General features: G+C 51.0%; 5 protein-coding genes across 5 annotated transcripts; 2 read left to right on the forward strand and 3 right to left on the reverse strand.

Annotated features, from left to right (window-relative positions):
* Positions 1-1,005: 1,005 nt before the first annotated feature.
* On the forward strand, positions 1,006-2,753 carry veA (sexual development activator VeA; the record flags this gene model as incomplete). Its single annotated transcript, XM_057298321.1, is given in 3 exon segments — positions 1,006-1,153; positions 1,212-1,378; positions 1,395-2,753. The coding sequence occupies 3 exon segments, from the start codon at positions 1,006-1,008 to the stop codon at positions 2,751-2,753; spliced, it is 1,674 nt and encodes a 557-aa protein (XP_057146203.1).
* A 1,238-nt stretch (positions 2,754-3,991) lies between these two features.
* Positions 3,992-6,176, forward strand: N7519_011549 (putative nuclear RNA binding protein; the record flags this gene model as incomplete). Its single annotated transcript, XM_057298322.1, has 2 exons — positions 3,992-5,676; positions 5,729-6,176. The coding sequence occupies 2 exons, from the start codon at positions 3,992-3,994 to the stop codon at positions 6,174-6,176; spliced, it is 2,133 nt and encodes a 710-aa protein (XP_057146204.1).
* A 323-nt stretch (positions 6,177-6,499) lies between these two features.
* Positions 6,500-8,098, reverse strand: N7519_011550 (putative MFS transporter; the record flags this gene model as incomplete). The annotated part of the gene is made up of 6 exons (XM_057298323.1): positions 6,500-6,672; positions 6,740-6,794; positions 6,844-6,916; positions 6,997-7,189; positions 7,240-7,805; positions 7,857-8,098. The coding sequence occupies 6 exons, from the start codon at positions 8,096-8,098 to the stop codon at positions 6,500-6,502; spliced, it is 1,302 nt and encodes a 433-aa protein (XP_057146205.1).
* A 484-nt stretch (positions 8,099-8,582) lies between these two features.
* Positions 8,583-9,978, reverse strand: N7519_011551 (uncharacterized protein; the record flags this gene model as incomplete). The annotated part of the gene is made up of 6 exons (XM_057298324.1): positions 8,583-8,623; positions 8,735-9,269; positions 9,324-9,359; positions 9,426-9,570; positions 9,636-9,718; positions 9,784-9,978. 6 exons carry the CDS (start codon positions 9,976-9,978, stop codon positions 8,583-8,585), a joined length of 1,035 nt encoding a protein of 344 aa, XP_057146206.1.
* A 1,063-nt stretch (positions 9,979-11,041) lies between these two features.
* Positions 11,042-13,043, reverse strand: N7519_011552 (uncharacterized protein; the record flags this gene model as incomplete). The annotated part of the gene is made up of 6 exons (XM_057298325.1): positions 11,042-11,923; positions 11,982-12,390; positions 12,631-12,684; positions 12,756-12,878; positions 12,933-12,968; positions 13,021-13,043. 6 exons carry the CDS (start codon positions 13,041-13,043, stop codon positions 11,042-11,044), a joined length of 1,527 nt encoding a protein of 508 aa, XP_057146207.1.
* Positions 13,044-13,187: the final 144 nt, after the last annotated feature.

The following is a 13,187-nucleotide window of genomic DNA, read 5'->3' on the forward strand; positions in this document are numbered from 1 at the left end:
TACACGGGATTTGAAATTTATCAGAAGGATTTTTTCTAGTGAACTAACATTAATCCTACAACTTGTAAAACAGTGAGATCTTTGCAAGCAGATTGGCAGATTGATATTCATCTAGAGAAGGAGACAATATAAGCATACGACATTATGGAGACCAAGGAAAATAAAGGGACTCCGGTCCGTTGGACTGGGTTGCGGCCGGAACCTTGGAACCCAGCAAGATAAACGCCGGGTAACGTGGAGGTTCCATGGGAAAATAAATACCAGTTCTTTACAGCAAAAAAGCAATGAGATCTACAAATTGACATGTGTTGTCATCTTCTTATAGGGAATCTTCCTTCTTTCGGATTGATTTTGATTATATTTCCACTCAATGCTGTTATATCATTACATAGAGGTACTATTCAAACTGAAGACACTATAGGCATACAGTAGAGGACATCAATTTGACCTTAGATTAATGCAATACATGCATCCTTTCCTAAAGAAAAGATATTATAGGAATAGAAATTAGAAAGCAGAAAGCGGAAATATCAGAAATATCAGAAACAAGGAAACCATACACGGGAGCGAACAGGTACTTTTGTTCAATACCGCAATTACCCATAATCGGGAGGCGTACCCAGGGCTCGGGGTCTGTTAGTGTCACCGATTCCCACTCTGCCCCCTCTCCTCTTCTCTACTTCCCATTCACTTGATTCGAACTTGGGGTTTCCAGAATCTATTGGGATCGATTTTTGTTCATTTTCTGTATGTGTGGGGGATTGCCGATTTGACTACCCTGGAAGTCTTTCCAACGGCTTATGTGAAGCCAGGAACTAGGGGAGAAGAAGGCCATATCCCGCCAACATAAATCAGCACAACTCGCCCAAGGCCCCATTGATTCCGGATTGTACATTGCACTTTGTGGCAGAATCAACATACTACGACGAACCCCTCCGAACGATCGACCTTTGCCCATACTGCGACCGGCAGAATATCTGGGAATAACAACATCAATCCGCGAAAATGGCCAACAGACCATCCCTCATGCCGCCTCATAATGAGACTGAGCACTCAGTTAGCCGGATCACGCGTGAAGGCAAACAGCTCACGTACAAATTGAGCGTGATGCAACAACCAGAGCGGGCAAGAGCATGCGGCGCGGGAGCGAAGTGTCAGTATTTGCTATTGAGCCTAAGCAAGGCTGCGCGTTGACTGACCTTCCCAAATAGCATCCGCCGACCGTCGCCCTGTTGACCCACCCCCTGTGGTCGAGCTACGCATCTTCGAGTCCGACCCGGCTAATGATGCACAAAAGACCGATATCACCTTCGCCTACAATGCCAATTTCTTCCTCTATGCAACCCTTGAAACCGCACGCCCTATCGCCCACGGGCGGGTGGGGTGGACCACAGTCGTGCCCTGTATTAACCGGTGTTCCCGTCGCCGGTGTCGCATATCTCGATCGCCCTTCACAAGCAGGCTATTTCATCTTCCCAGATCTATCGGTGCGCCACGAGGGCCGGTACCGCTTGAGCTTCCACCTGTACGAAGAGATCAAGGACGCCAAAGATGCCGACAAAGATTCGACTTTGCCTCTTCCCAACCAAATACCTCTTTCCGCTACATCAAAGCCGGGCACCCCGCAAGCATTTCTTCATTTCCGTCTCGAGGTCAAGTCGGTGCCTTTTACCGTTTATAGCGCCAAGAAGTTCCCTGGTCTAGCGACCAGCACCTCTCTGAGCCGCATCATTGCTGAGCAGGGTTGTCGCGTTCGCATTCGTCGTGATGTTCGCATGAGACGCCGGGGCGACAAGCGAGATGAGGACTATGAATTCGGCGAGGAACGCGCAGCTGCGTATGCAAGATCGTCAGATCGTTACACGACACCCGACAGATACGCGGCTTCGATGGATCGCCCTAGATCGAACAGCAATGGCAGCAATATAGATTCACCTTACGGGTTTGTTCCCCCGGATCGACGACCATCTGCACCCGACTATGGCTTCCAGTGCCCGCAGCCCTATCAGAGACCCATGCCACCTGCACCCATGTCACACTCCCAAACACCCTCATACCAATCGCACCTTTCATTTGGCTCCACGCCTTCGCATTATCCGGCTCCTCACATGCCTCCTACGCCACCCCCGGTTGCCCCGCAAGGTATCTACTCCCCACAGCACGCATATGCCCAGATACGGCACCCATCCAACGGTTCCGAATACGAAGGAACACCCATTGCGTATCCGGCGCCTCAGATACCTGTCGAACGAGGTGGTTACCCCAAGCCTCCTATGAGTTCCTATGCCATGGATCCACCAAAACCAAACTCATACATGGATCCCCGCATGCCTGAACCAAGTCCATACCCATCCGCGCCCAATGTTCCGGTGTCCCGTTCTCAAACACCGAACTTGGTGCCGGCCATGCCGCCTCCCAAGCCTCTATCAAATGAATATGCCAACCATATTGTTCCTTCTGTGGAATGCACTTCACCCGGCGGCGGTGGCGGCGGCGGATATGACAACGTTAGAGGAAAGCGTATGGTATACCAAACTGGGCCAACATACGGCAAAAGGAGTCATGAAGATACTTTCGGACTTGATGACCGGTCAATGCAGAACGGCATGCGGCCTGATACCGAGCCTTATCCCGCTTATCGCGATTTCTCGGGAGAAAGTCGCGCTGCACTTATGGCTGAGATGGGTATTCAGTTATCCTACAAGCGTGCCAACGGCAAAATGGTCATGAAAGCTCCTCCGTCGAGTACATAAGACCTGGGATTGCCTCGAATATCTTGCCATAATAGCGGAAAACATGACATACTCTCCTTGGGCTTGTCTCGATGACCGAGTCTTGACCCGGTTAATGGACCTGATTCTTGTGATGGTATCTGATTGCATCTTTTTTGTACATAACTTATCTCCTGATTCCTCATTGAGGCTATTTGAGCCCTAGATTCGTTGATGCATTTGGACTCATCTCTTTGAGAACTCATTCTTTCATATTCCACTCTTTTGCGAGGAACCTCTTTGGTCAAGATTCGGAGTTATATAGGGGTTTGGCAGTGTTGCTATTCTTGCTCCCAGCCTCAATGATCATTTATGTTTGACACAGCCATCGACTTGCATCTCGAATTTCATCTTCATCAAAAGCAAGGTGCCTCGTTCCTGTCATCCCAGATCGGAACAGAGAATGTCACTCCTATCTCGATTCTAGCTAGGATGGTCTTCTAAATTTCTCAGAGCATACTTTCAGAACAGTCAACCGGCTTGTCTCATTCACGTTGTGATACTGGTTTCCTTAACCCCTGCTGCTTAATTTGCTCTTTGTACTGGCGTTGTCGCGTCCTCTTGATACCTAGCATTTCTATTTTACCTGATCCAATCTACATGTATGATTTGCGATTTTCAGAATACATACCTATGTAGAGATATCCACACTTTAGTAGCCAAGTGTTGTCAATCCATACATGTACATATCCATGTCTCGGTTGGATATGTCATATTCTACATTCCTCGAATCCAAGGCATATGTCTGAGACAGCGAAATTCCATATCGAAGTCCAGGTTTTATAGATATACAGATATACATATTTGTACTTTGTTTGGGGATATGGTACATTCTGATGATGTAACTGGTACTTTATCTATCACAACAGATTGGCGGTAGACGTGGGTACCAGGTACCACAACAAACTTCCCCCCTTGGCAAGTGCGGAGTATGTAAACAAACCTGATCACCTTAGAGTCTCCCGAGATTTTCATTTCGATTTTCATTTCTTAGCTTCATTGCTTACCTTCATTTCTTAGCTTTCTTCCCTTAGCACTCAACTACTTTTCTATGCCAGATTCTAACAGACTTTTGCGACATCTTTCCAAGGGCGTGGGGAAAAAAAGGATAAGCTGCAAAGGTAAGGTCCCCTTGTCATAACCCCCATGAAAGGGATCTCAACGCATAAAAAGGATTGAACCTAACTTCCCTACGCAATATCAGTGCCCGCGACTCCAAAATGGAAATGGACATCGACCCGAGCCCCGCACACCAGCGCACCTCGCGCAAGCACCTACGCTCTAGCGACGACGAGGACTGCGATTGGAGCTCAGACATCTCTGGACAATTCGACGATGCCGAGGAGGCGCACCCAGATGACCACCGGTCTCCGGCAGGAAACCTAGCCAAACGACGTCGCTCGAATGACTGGCCGTTGCCCGAGGAAGCCGCTGATTACGGAGCCCATGATCGCCGCGCCCAACGGGGTGAAAACGGAAGTCTCAGCACGAGCGGAAATGGTTCAGGCTACAAGTCCTCGCCCCGCGCTTCACCCCGCGGATCGCTCGCTTCGCTGCGCGCTCGCCATGCTGCGGCATCTGCTTCTAGCTCCCGTCGTCCCAGAGGACGGACATCGCGATTCGTCGAAGCGACTATGAATGATAGTGTGAGCGAGAAACCGCCCAGTATCTACTTTCAGGAGGAAAACAAACAGCCTGGCATTCAGCACCGCTCGTCTGGTATTTTTCGTTTTGGGAAGGCTATTGCTTCGGCGTTTAATCCCTTTGGTGGATGGGGGAAGAACTCGGAGGGTTCGCCTGCTAAGTCGCCGCAGAAGGATGTCATCAATCAGGCGGAGCAGGCCTATGCGGAATTGAAGAAGGCTGGCTACAAGGGTACGAATAAGGGCCATTATACTGAGAGTCTTGGTGTCAGCACTACCCTCGCCGACCAGACCTGGCGGTCCATACAGCACAAGATGGAATACGGTTCTCCAGCCAAAGGTTCTCCAGTCAAAGACCCGTATCGTCACCCAATTGAACAAGGGAACCATGGTGCACCTTTACGGTCTGAGTCCTCGGCTTCCAAGCGCTCCTCTCTTCAGGATCTTCGCCTAGCCAAGTCATTCTTCAAATCCCATGGATCGCCATCTGCTTCGCCAGCAGTGTTTTGCGATAGAACTTCCGATGAATACGAGCAAACTGGACTGCGCAAGCAACCCTCCCGCAGGGAACTCTCGCGCCAGACCAAACTGCTCAAGAAAGTTAGCAATCTCGAGGACAAGCTGCAACGTGCCCGGCAAGAGCTCCGTGAGCTCACAGGCAACGAGGAGCGGCTCCCAGCACCTATGACTCAACCAAAACCCATCAATACCGAGATGGATCCCGCATTGTTCCCAAGGAAGTTTGTCCCTGGTGCCCTTCCCACTCTGCCGTCGGAAAGGCTTCTAGATCAACAGGCCGCAGAACACGAGGCGTCTGGATCTGAAGCGGCCAATCTGACAGCCCTACCATCTGTGGAAAGCCGCGAAACTTTCTCCTTTGAAGAATCACGACCGCCTCACACCCCGGCTACAAGCCAAAGTCCAAAATGGCGCTCGAAAGGGACACAGCCGTCGTCAATGGGTAAGGACCGCTCCTCCCGTAAACGGAAGTCTTCCATTCCTGAATCTATCGATAGTGGGAACCCTCTTCAGCCCAGTCCGACGAAAGGCATCGACGATCAAGAACGCGGTCCCGAACTCAATGTTCTGATTGACTCCGGTCTACTTAGCCCACCGGGAAAAGCGAAATGGCCGAAATCCGAGGCCGGCGAGAGCCCCGGCTCAGCCAAGCGCAAGCAGGCCACCGACCACGCAGCTCCCCCGAGCGAGCACGAAGAGAAGGATACGGGAGGAAGTACAAGTGCCACGCGCAACATCAAAAGGTCCCCCCTACGTTCAACCCCGAAAAGTCTCCGGGACCACGCGCTCACCAAGTTCCAAGCCCACAACCCCTACCCGCATGAAAAAGAGCCAGACCAATAAGCGCCCAGCCTCTTCTCCTGCCGCTGCCTCGGACGATGATTCGCGTTCCAATATCTGGTCTACGCCTCTGTCTGCTCCGCCAAGTAACTCCCACCGCGAAGCCTTCTACCACCACCCACAGCGCCAGCTCAATCCTGACCGTAGCCCTCGCACCCCGACACGGTCGAAGACGTCTCCTAGTCGCAGGCGGTCCGGATATCTCCGTGACGATGATATTCCGCCCGTACCGCCTCTCCCTGAAGAGCATCGCTCGAGTGCTGCTAAGGTCAAGGTCGATGTGAATAGGTCGCCTAAAAAGAGGCCTGTGTCTGCTCCAGTGATTTCTCCTTCGTCGGCTTCTGTTGGGGATTCTGTGATTTCTGGCCTTGAAGATTACCAATGGCCTGAGGATATTTTCTAAGGGCTTTCGGTTATTTTCTTATGAGGAATGATGCTTATGAGGTTTCTTTATGTTGGTTGGTTCATTTTTATCATAGCTGTGCGAGGTTGTGTATTTGGTTGGTGGTCCCTTTTGGTTGGTGGTTTTGATTTCTCGCGGTCTTGGTCGTCGTGATGTAACGAAGTAATGAATTTTATACCCTTGTGGATTGTCTTCACTACCCTTCTAAGTCCATCTTCTCGCCTAAAGCAGATTGTGTTCTCTATATGGGGTTTTCACACATATCACGTCTCTCGGCTCTCTGTAGACCAATCCTATACCATGGAGCGCGGTTTTATAAACCCTCAATCCTGATGTAAGGCAGTATCCTTGGGCAAGATTAACCAGCTCACACCAGCGGCACCGAGCAAACCAACGAGCATGGGTTGCAGGACCTTGACACCAACCTTTCCCGCGATGATGCCCGTCAAAGCGGGAAAGACCGATCCGCCGATTTGACCAAGTACGAAGACAAATGCTATGTGGAGTACAGTTAGAATAGAAATGTAGACCCCAGGGATTCCAAGGCCGTGAGGTCAGCTTACCGATTGCCGAGGAGCGGATCTCTGCTGAGAAGATCTTTGAGCCGACCGATATACCCTAAGCTGGTTAGAGTTGGAATCAGAAAAATACAGTAGTGGACACTTACTGTTGCAAAGAAAGGACCAGAGAAGAATCCCAGTAGACTGACTGCTACTGCCTCGGTGATAATATTTGGGACGCTGGTAGATCACTAGTATTAGTACAGACAAAGCAGGATACCGGTATATAGATGGGATCTTGGAGATATTGCCAAACTCACAGCCAGAATACCAACTGCAGACCCACACACAGCAGAGCGTATAAGAAGATCATCCGACGCTCGCCGAGTCTATGCGTAGGCTCAGCGAGGATAAGACGTCCTAGAAAGGCGCCCCCATAGAAGCCAGCTGGGACATAACCCATTTCTTTGACATCGCCGTTGCGAACGTTGACAAGGTACTCGACCATCCAGCCTGATATAATCAGTTTCACAGAACAAGCAGAGAAACAACAGAAGACATACCTCCAGCGGTAATAGTAGCACCAAGAAAGAAAAAGAAAAACAAACTCAGCAGCCAAACCCCCGGAGTAGAAAGCGTATCTTTGATCTCCTTGAGCGCAGAATTCGAAGCAGTCCTGTCCCCCCTCCGCCCCCTCACAGTCGGAGCAGCCATACGATCCCGGAAAGAACCACCCACAAACGCAAGATTCACTACACCCACGCCAAGCGGGAAAAGATAAAACAAATACCACTTCGAATCGACATTCGCCGACGCCACACCCGTTGCTACGAAGGGTCCAACCAGACACCCGGCCATGTACATAGCATGGATAAAGCCGAGCCAGCGGTGCGCGCCGTTCAGCGCCGAGACGAAGGTGTTAGCGTGGGTGTCGTTGTAGGCTTGGCCCAGACTGGCTAGGAAGAATGTTACCGCGTACAGTGCGAATGGGGGTTCCCAGACACGCAGTACTTGGGCTAGGACTTGGATGGCGGCGCCTAGACTGAGGATTGGGCCTAGGTCTAGGTATTGGGTTATTTTGCCGTTGGTTAGGGCGGCGACTAGCCAGCCGAAGAAGGTTGTGCCGTATCTGGCGGTGTTAGTGTTGTATTGGAGATGAATATCCTTGGTCTGGTCTTACAGCACGGCTACCATGTTCGTGCCGATGTCGTAGGTGCGTATCACGTAGGGAATGAGTGATCCTAGACTTCCGTCGTTGACTCCCGCGACGAAAAAGGATAATCCTGCGCTGAGGATTTTGGCATACATCCATTTTGGGTCTGGGGGTCTTGAGTCTTGTGTTGTGTCATTCTCGGCTGGAGTCGCTTCGGTGGAAGCTCTTGTCTGCAGCACGATCGTCTCTGTTTGTGTCTGGGTGCTCATGATGAAATGGGGAATCCGGTGTCTTGGGTAAGACCGGAAGACGGAAGTGTACCCTTTTCTTTTAAACAGGAATCAACAAGATTGCGGAAGTTCAATATCAGAACACGAGAAAACATGGAGAAATGCGGAGTTGGTTAGCTCTGGGGCCGGAGTTCAGCCGAACCCCCAGGATTATCGTGGTCAATAACCCAGTGCCTTCAAGTTATAAAGATGAAGTGATCTCATCTGATATCTATTTCTAACCATAATCCCCTTAAAAATGTCTATGAACTTTTTAAATAGTAAACTACTGTATAACATATTTTAGTGTTGGACACCGCACTTGATATATATGGTTAAAAACAGCCCTGGGAGACTGGAGTTGCGATAAAGGAGAAAGCTAGTTTACATTCAACTGGATAGTAAGACTGGTTCAAAGTAGTGTTGCCTTGCGCTGACACTTGAAACACTTAAAGTAGCACCCTCAATATACCGCAAATTCCATCTAAAGAATAGCAGTCGCATTCGCATGGGAACCAACTCCACCTACAACCTGTTAGCATAGAAACCCAGCCCCAAGCCCCACAAGAAAGATACATACCTGGCATATTGGCCGGAGCACTAGTCATAAAGAAAGACCACTTCCCCTCGCCCGACACTTCTCAGCGAGGATATCCAAATCCCACATCTCGCCAATAGGACACCCCCACAGCGCCAGCAGACTCTGATGCAAATAGTCTTGCTCAGGAACAGGCCAAGACTCAAACGTCGGCGAGTCACCCGCCACAGCCGCAAAATAGCAATCATGCAGCCAATCCCGGATAGCCGGCTCGCGCGACAGTCCCGCAAAACACAAGTCCTCATGGGACCGTGTCGCAGCTGCGTACCGCTGCTCAGAACTGAGCTCGTAGTATCGCTCCACGAAGCCGGAGCGGACCAGTAGAATATCTCCGATGCGGATGTCGCCGCCTTCGGACTCTGGACGTAGATCCAGGCCTTGTGAGGTCGCGCATGCTTGTAATTCTGATAGAGTAATGCTGTGTGTTGTGTATGGGTCATAGGGCTTATTGTGTGTTTTGGCGTAGTGGTAGTAGTCCAGGAGGATTCCTCGACCGGCGATTCCGTGTGTTGCCCAATGGTGGATGCTGCAGCGGTGGTTTGCGGTTTCGCCTACAAAGTCGCGGCTTTTGGCCTATGGATTGATGGGTTAGTGTCCGGAGATGGAAAATGGGAGCTTGGAACACACCCCATTGTAGAAACACTGGCTATCAATGTGACCGAACTATGGACGTATTAGACCGGTGTAGGAGTGGTGGCTTTGGTTGTTTTAGAGGGAATAATCACTTACATGCCGGAATCCATCCCACTGCGTCCCGCTCTGCGTGTTCATAATGTAAGTATCGTCATAAGCAACGCCATCAACAAGCGTTTTGATGTTATGCTGGAACACCTCGCGGTCAAAAGCCGGCTTCTCGGGCACCGTGAGAGGAAGACTTGATGTTGACACTTGTAAGCCGGGATTGTAATCTGGCGTAATCTAATAGTTCACTAAACTTACTCCAGGCGCACCATCTCGCCAGTATCAATCTCAGCAATAGATGCCTTGACCCGCTGCGGCGTCAAGAGGTTCAGTCTGCCCACCTTTTACATCAGACAAATTAGCCACCTGGAACAGAACATATGAACAGGAAATGGTAGCATCATACCTCATCATCTTTGCCCCAGACCCAAGCGGCACCGTCGGGTGCACCAGGAAGCTTTGGGAGATCCTTTCGCGAAGGGAACTTGGTGCTGTTAGGGTTCCAAGGTAATTGGTTGGCAAGTTGAGTGGAGGACGGCATGGGGTTATTCTTAATGTGACTCGATATGGCAGAGAGCCTGGAAACACTGCTGGACGCCATGGGGGAAGAGGAATATTGGATATACAACGAGGGAAGGGGAACAAGAGATTAAAGCCCCAATTTCAGACACTTTCTGACACTTTATGTAGCACAGTGACTGGACAGTGACTGGAATAAAAGTTACCTGTTACACACATGGCGGGGCGAAGTTTATAGTGGAATCATTGGGCAGAGACCCCAATTGTTGGCATATTGGAGCTATCTCAGCTAGGATGTATGGACACAAGTCTCCACATAGATAGTGGAACATTGCAGTGTAATGTGATTCTCTATTAGCAAGCTATAAGAAGCGGTCAGTACAAAACAAAGGAGTGATGTATGATGGTATGATGTATATGATGTATCAAGGGGAGAGCTCACAACCAAGATCTGTTGTATGTGGAGACAGATAATTCTCCACAGTTGGGACCCACCGAATGACGTCTGGAAGTATTGATTGGGCACCAGATGGAGTACGATCTAGGATGGCTGCTTTTAGGGTCCTTGGCTCCGATGAGTGAGGAGCGAGAAGTCTCGATGCAGCGAATTACAACGCTGTATTCAGTGTTTACATTATGTAGATCTACGGAGTACATGTATGTTGTACAAAGAAACAGATTCGAAGGCCATTTGGCCTCGTTTTTGCCTTTTTCATTTAGGTCATGTGGGGGGTTTTTCTCCCTAGATGGTTTACACATAATAACGATATCTGCTCTATGCCGGCGAGCTCGACAGATCATGGTGCATTCGCCACTTTCTGCACAGTGAAAACATGACAAGAATCCACCAGATCCAGGAATTTCAGAAGACGCTGCAGAAAGGGTATGCGTGGCAGATGGAAAAAGAAAAGATAAACAATAAACAATAAAGAGAAAATAGAAAAAAAAAAACACCCATAATTGCTGTTGCGAAAAAATATCGCATGGCCAACCCAGTATGCCCCCGGTCCCAGTTGCCATTGCGCCGAAGAGACTAGAAAAGATTCAAGTGTGATTATTCGTTTCGGTCATAGGTCTTGCCACCCAAATATGAAAACAAGATAGCAATCATCGCTAGAAGGACATGTAATCAAAAGGGATCTCGATCAACCCTGGGATGGAACACCAGTGGACTCCGAGGGGACCCGGCCACCCCGACCCCGGCCGTAGCCACGACTGTAACCACCTCGACCACGGCCATAGCCGCGGCCGCGGCCACGACCGCGGTAGTTGGGGCGGTAGCCGTCAACGCTGCCCTGTCCGAAGGTTTCCATATTGCGTTTCTCCTCCTCGCCGCGCCATTCACGACCTCCGACACGAGTGGTGTTTTCCTCGCGATCGCGAGCCTCACTCGAGATATTGTCGAAGAAGGAAGAACCACGGTTGTAGCCATGGTTGGCAACCACGCCGGCGTTTGACAAGGATTCCATGGATTCTGCCTCCTCCGCTGCATGGGCCTCGGCTTCAGCAACAGGCACTCCAGTGGCAATGGCCTCCTTCACCAAATCCTGCTTGTTGAACTTGGCGTTCGCCGTTTGGAAATCGTAATCCGATTGGGGGACTTCGATTTTTTTGGCCTGGTGCTGAGGACGAGCACCGCCGCGACCACCACGAGGGTGGTGGTGACCGCCTCGGGCAGGACGGGTGTTGTCATAAGGGCGCATGTTGTTCATCTGCTGCGTAAGCGCGTCCACTGCACCTTCGGGCTGTCCAGCTTGCTTTTGAGCACCAGGCTGCGGCAACTTGGCCATGGCCGCAGCAACGGCAGCAGTGGCGGCGGCAGTGGCATCGGTGATAGACTGGTTATTTCCCCGAGGGGCGCTAGGAATGTGGGCGGCCGTAGGAGCAGGCTTTGGGGCCGCGATCGGAATAGCTGGCATGACTCGGCCATTCTTTTGAGGGACAGCAGCCAGAGGAGCAGAACTGGCAGGGCCTTGCAAAGCTTCAGATACAGTGGGCTTGGACTCGATTGGAGGAGTGGGGGCGTTCTGAGCAGCTGGGGGTTGCGTTACCGCTCGTAGACTTGTTGGCAAGCTTGTCCCCGACCGGGAGTTCGGAGGTAGGCTTAGGTGCCGGTGGGGCACCGGGAGGTCCCGGGCGCTGAGGTCCAGGTTGCTGAGGGCCAGGCTGTTGAGGTCCAGGTTGTTGACCAGGGCCAATGGGCATCGGGGGCTGGAATTGACCGGGCCCAGGAGGGAATCCATGGCCTGGAGGGGGGGTACCATCCGGGCGGAGCACCATACGGCGGAAAACCAGGACCGGGAGGGAATGGAGGAGGTGGTCCAAATCGCTGTCCGTAGGGAGGGTAGAAACCTTGCTGGAATTGGTGCTGCGGGGGGTAACCGGGAGGAGTAGGACCGGCTCCCTGCGGCAGCTGGGGAGGGCCCTGGGGAGGAAGATTCTGTGGAGCAGGTCCCGGGTCAGGCCCTTGGCCAGGAACAGGTCGTTGCGCGCCCTGTTTGCACTAGTCAGCACACTGCATACACAATGACACATAAAAACAAGTCCAAGATGGGGAATTGATCATCAGAAGGAAGGCAACGGAAATCTCTACACGATTTTGCGCATTCAGAACAGGTCTGTGAGTTTACATCCGAGAATTTTTCGTCACTTGATCAATTCGCCGAGGCAATGGGCGTGTGGTTCGTTGTGCCGGATGACGTGGTGGATCGAGGAAAGAGCTGTGGTGACTTACCCCGAGAATGGCAGGGTCTTCTGGTACCCGAGGTGCTTCTTGCGGTGCGGGCTCCTTTTGCTCCTCCCCAGCAATGCTGATGTCCTTCACATCACTTCCTCGAAAGACAATGTACTCGTACACACTGGTGGAGGGGGGGCACTTCTTCAGCGGGGTTGCCACGGCGCCCTTCTGAGCCGAATGACATGACATTCTCAAGAGCTATCGTGGAAGCTTCTGGGTTGATTTCGTGGAGAGTACCGACATAGCTGGAAGACAATTAATTTGCGTACAAGGCAATTGAGAGACTTGATAGGACCCACCGAATATCACTTTTCGAGATCAGGTTGAAACGCTGACTGCCAGATGTTAACTCCCGGCCACCTTCGCTCCGAACAGGTTCAGACTGACCCTATGAGGTGGTTCATTTCCATGGCAGCTGTGCGCGATATCGCGCGGGGTAAGCAAAATGAAGATACGGTGGGAATGAATAGGAAAACGGAGAGATCTGAAGAGACGAGATATGAGGTTGGGAAGAGAAGGGAAGGGAGAAGAAACGCAAATTCTGTGGTTTTGTG

The sequence above is a fragment of the Penicillium mononematosum genome (assembly GCF_028829835.1).
Source record: "Penicillium mononematosum strain IBT 11891 chromosome Unknown utg000005l:1.0-9366267.0:1.0-9372171.0, whole genome shotgun sequence".
Classification (NCBI taxonomy): Eukaryota; Fungi; Ascomycota; class Eurotiomycetes; order Eurotiales; family Aspergillaceae; genus Penicillium; species Penicillium mononematosum.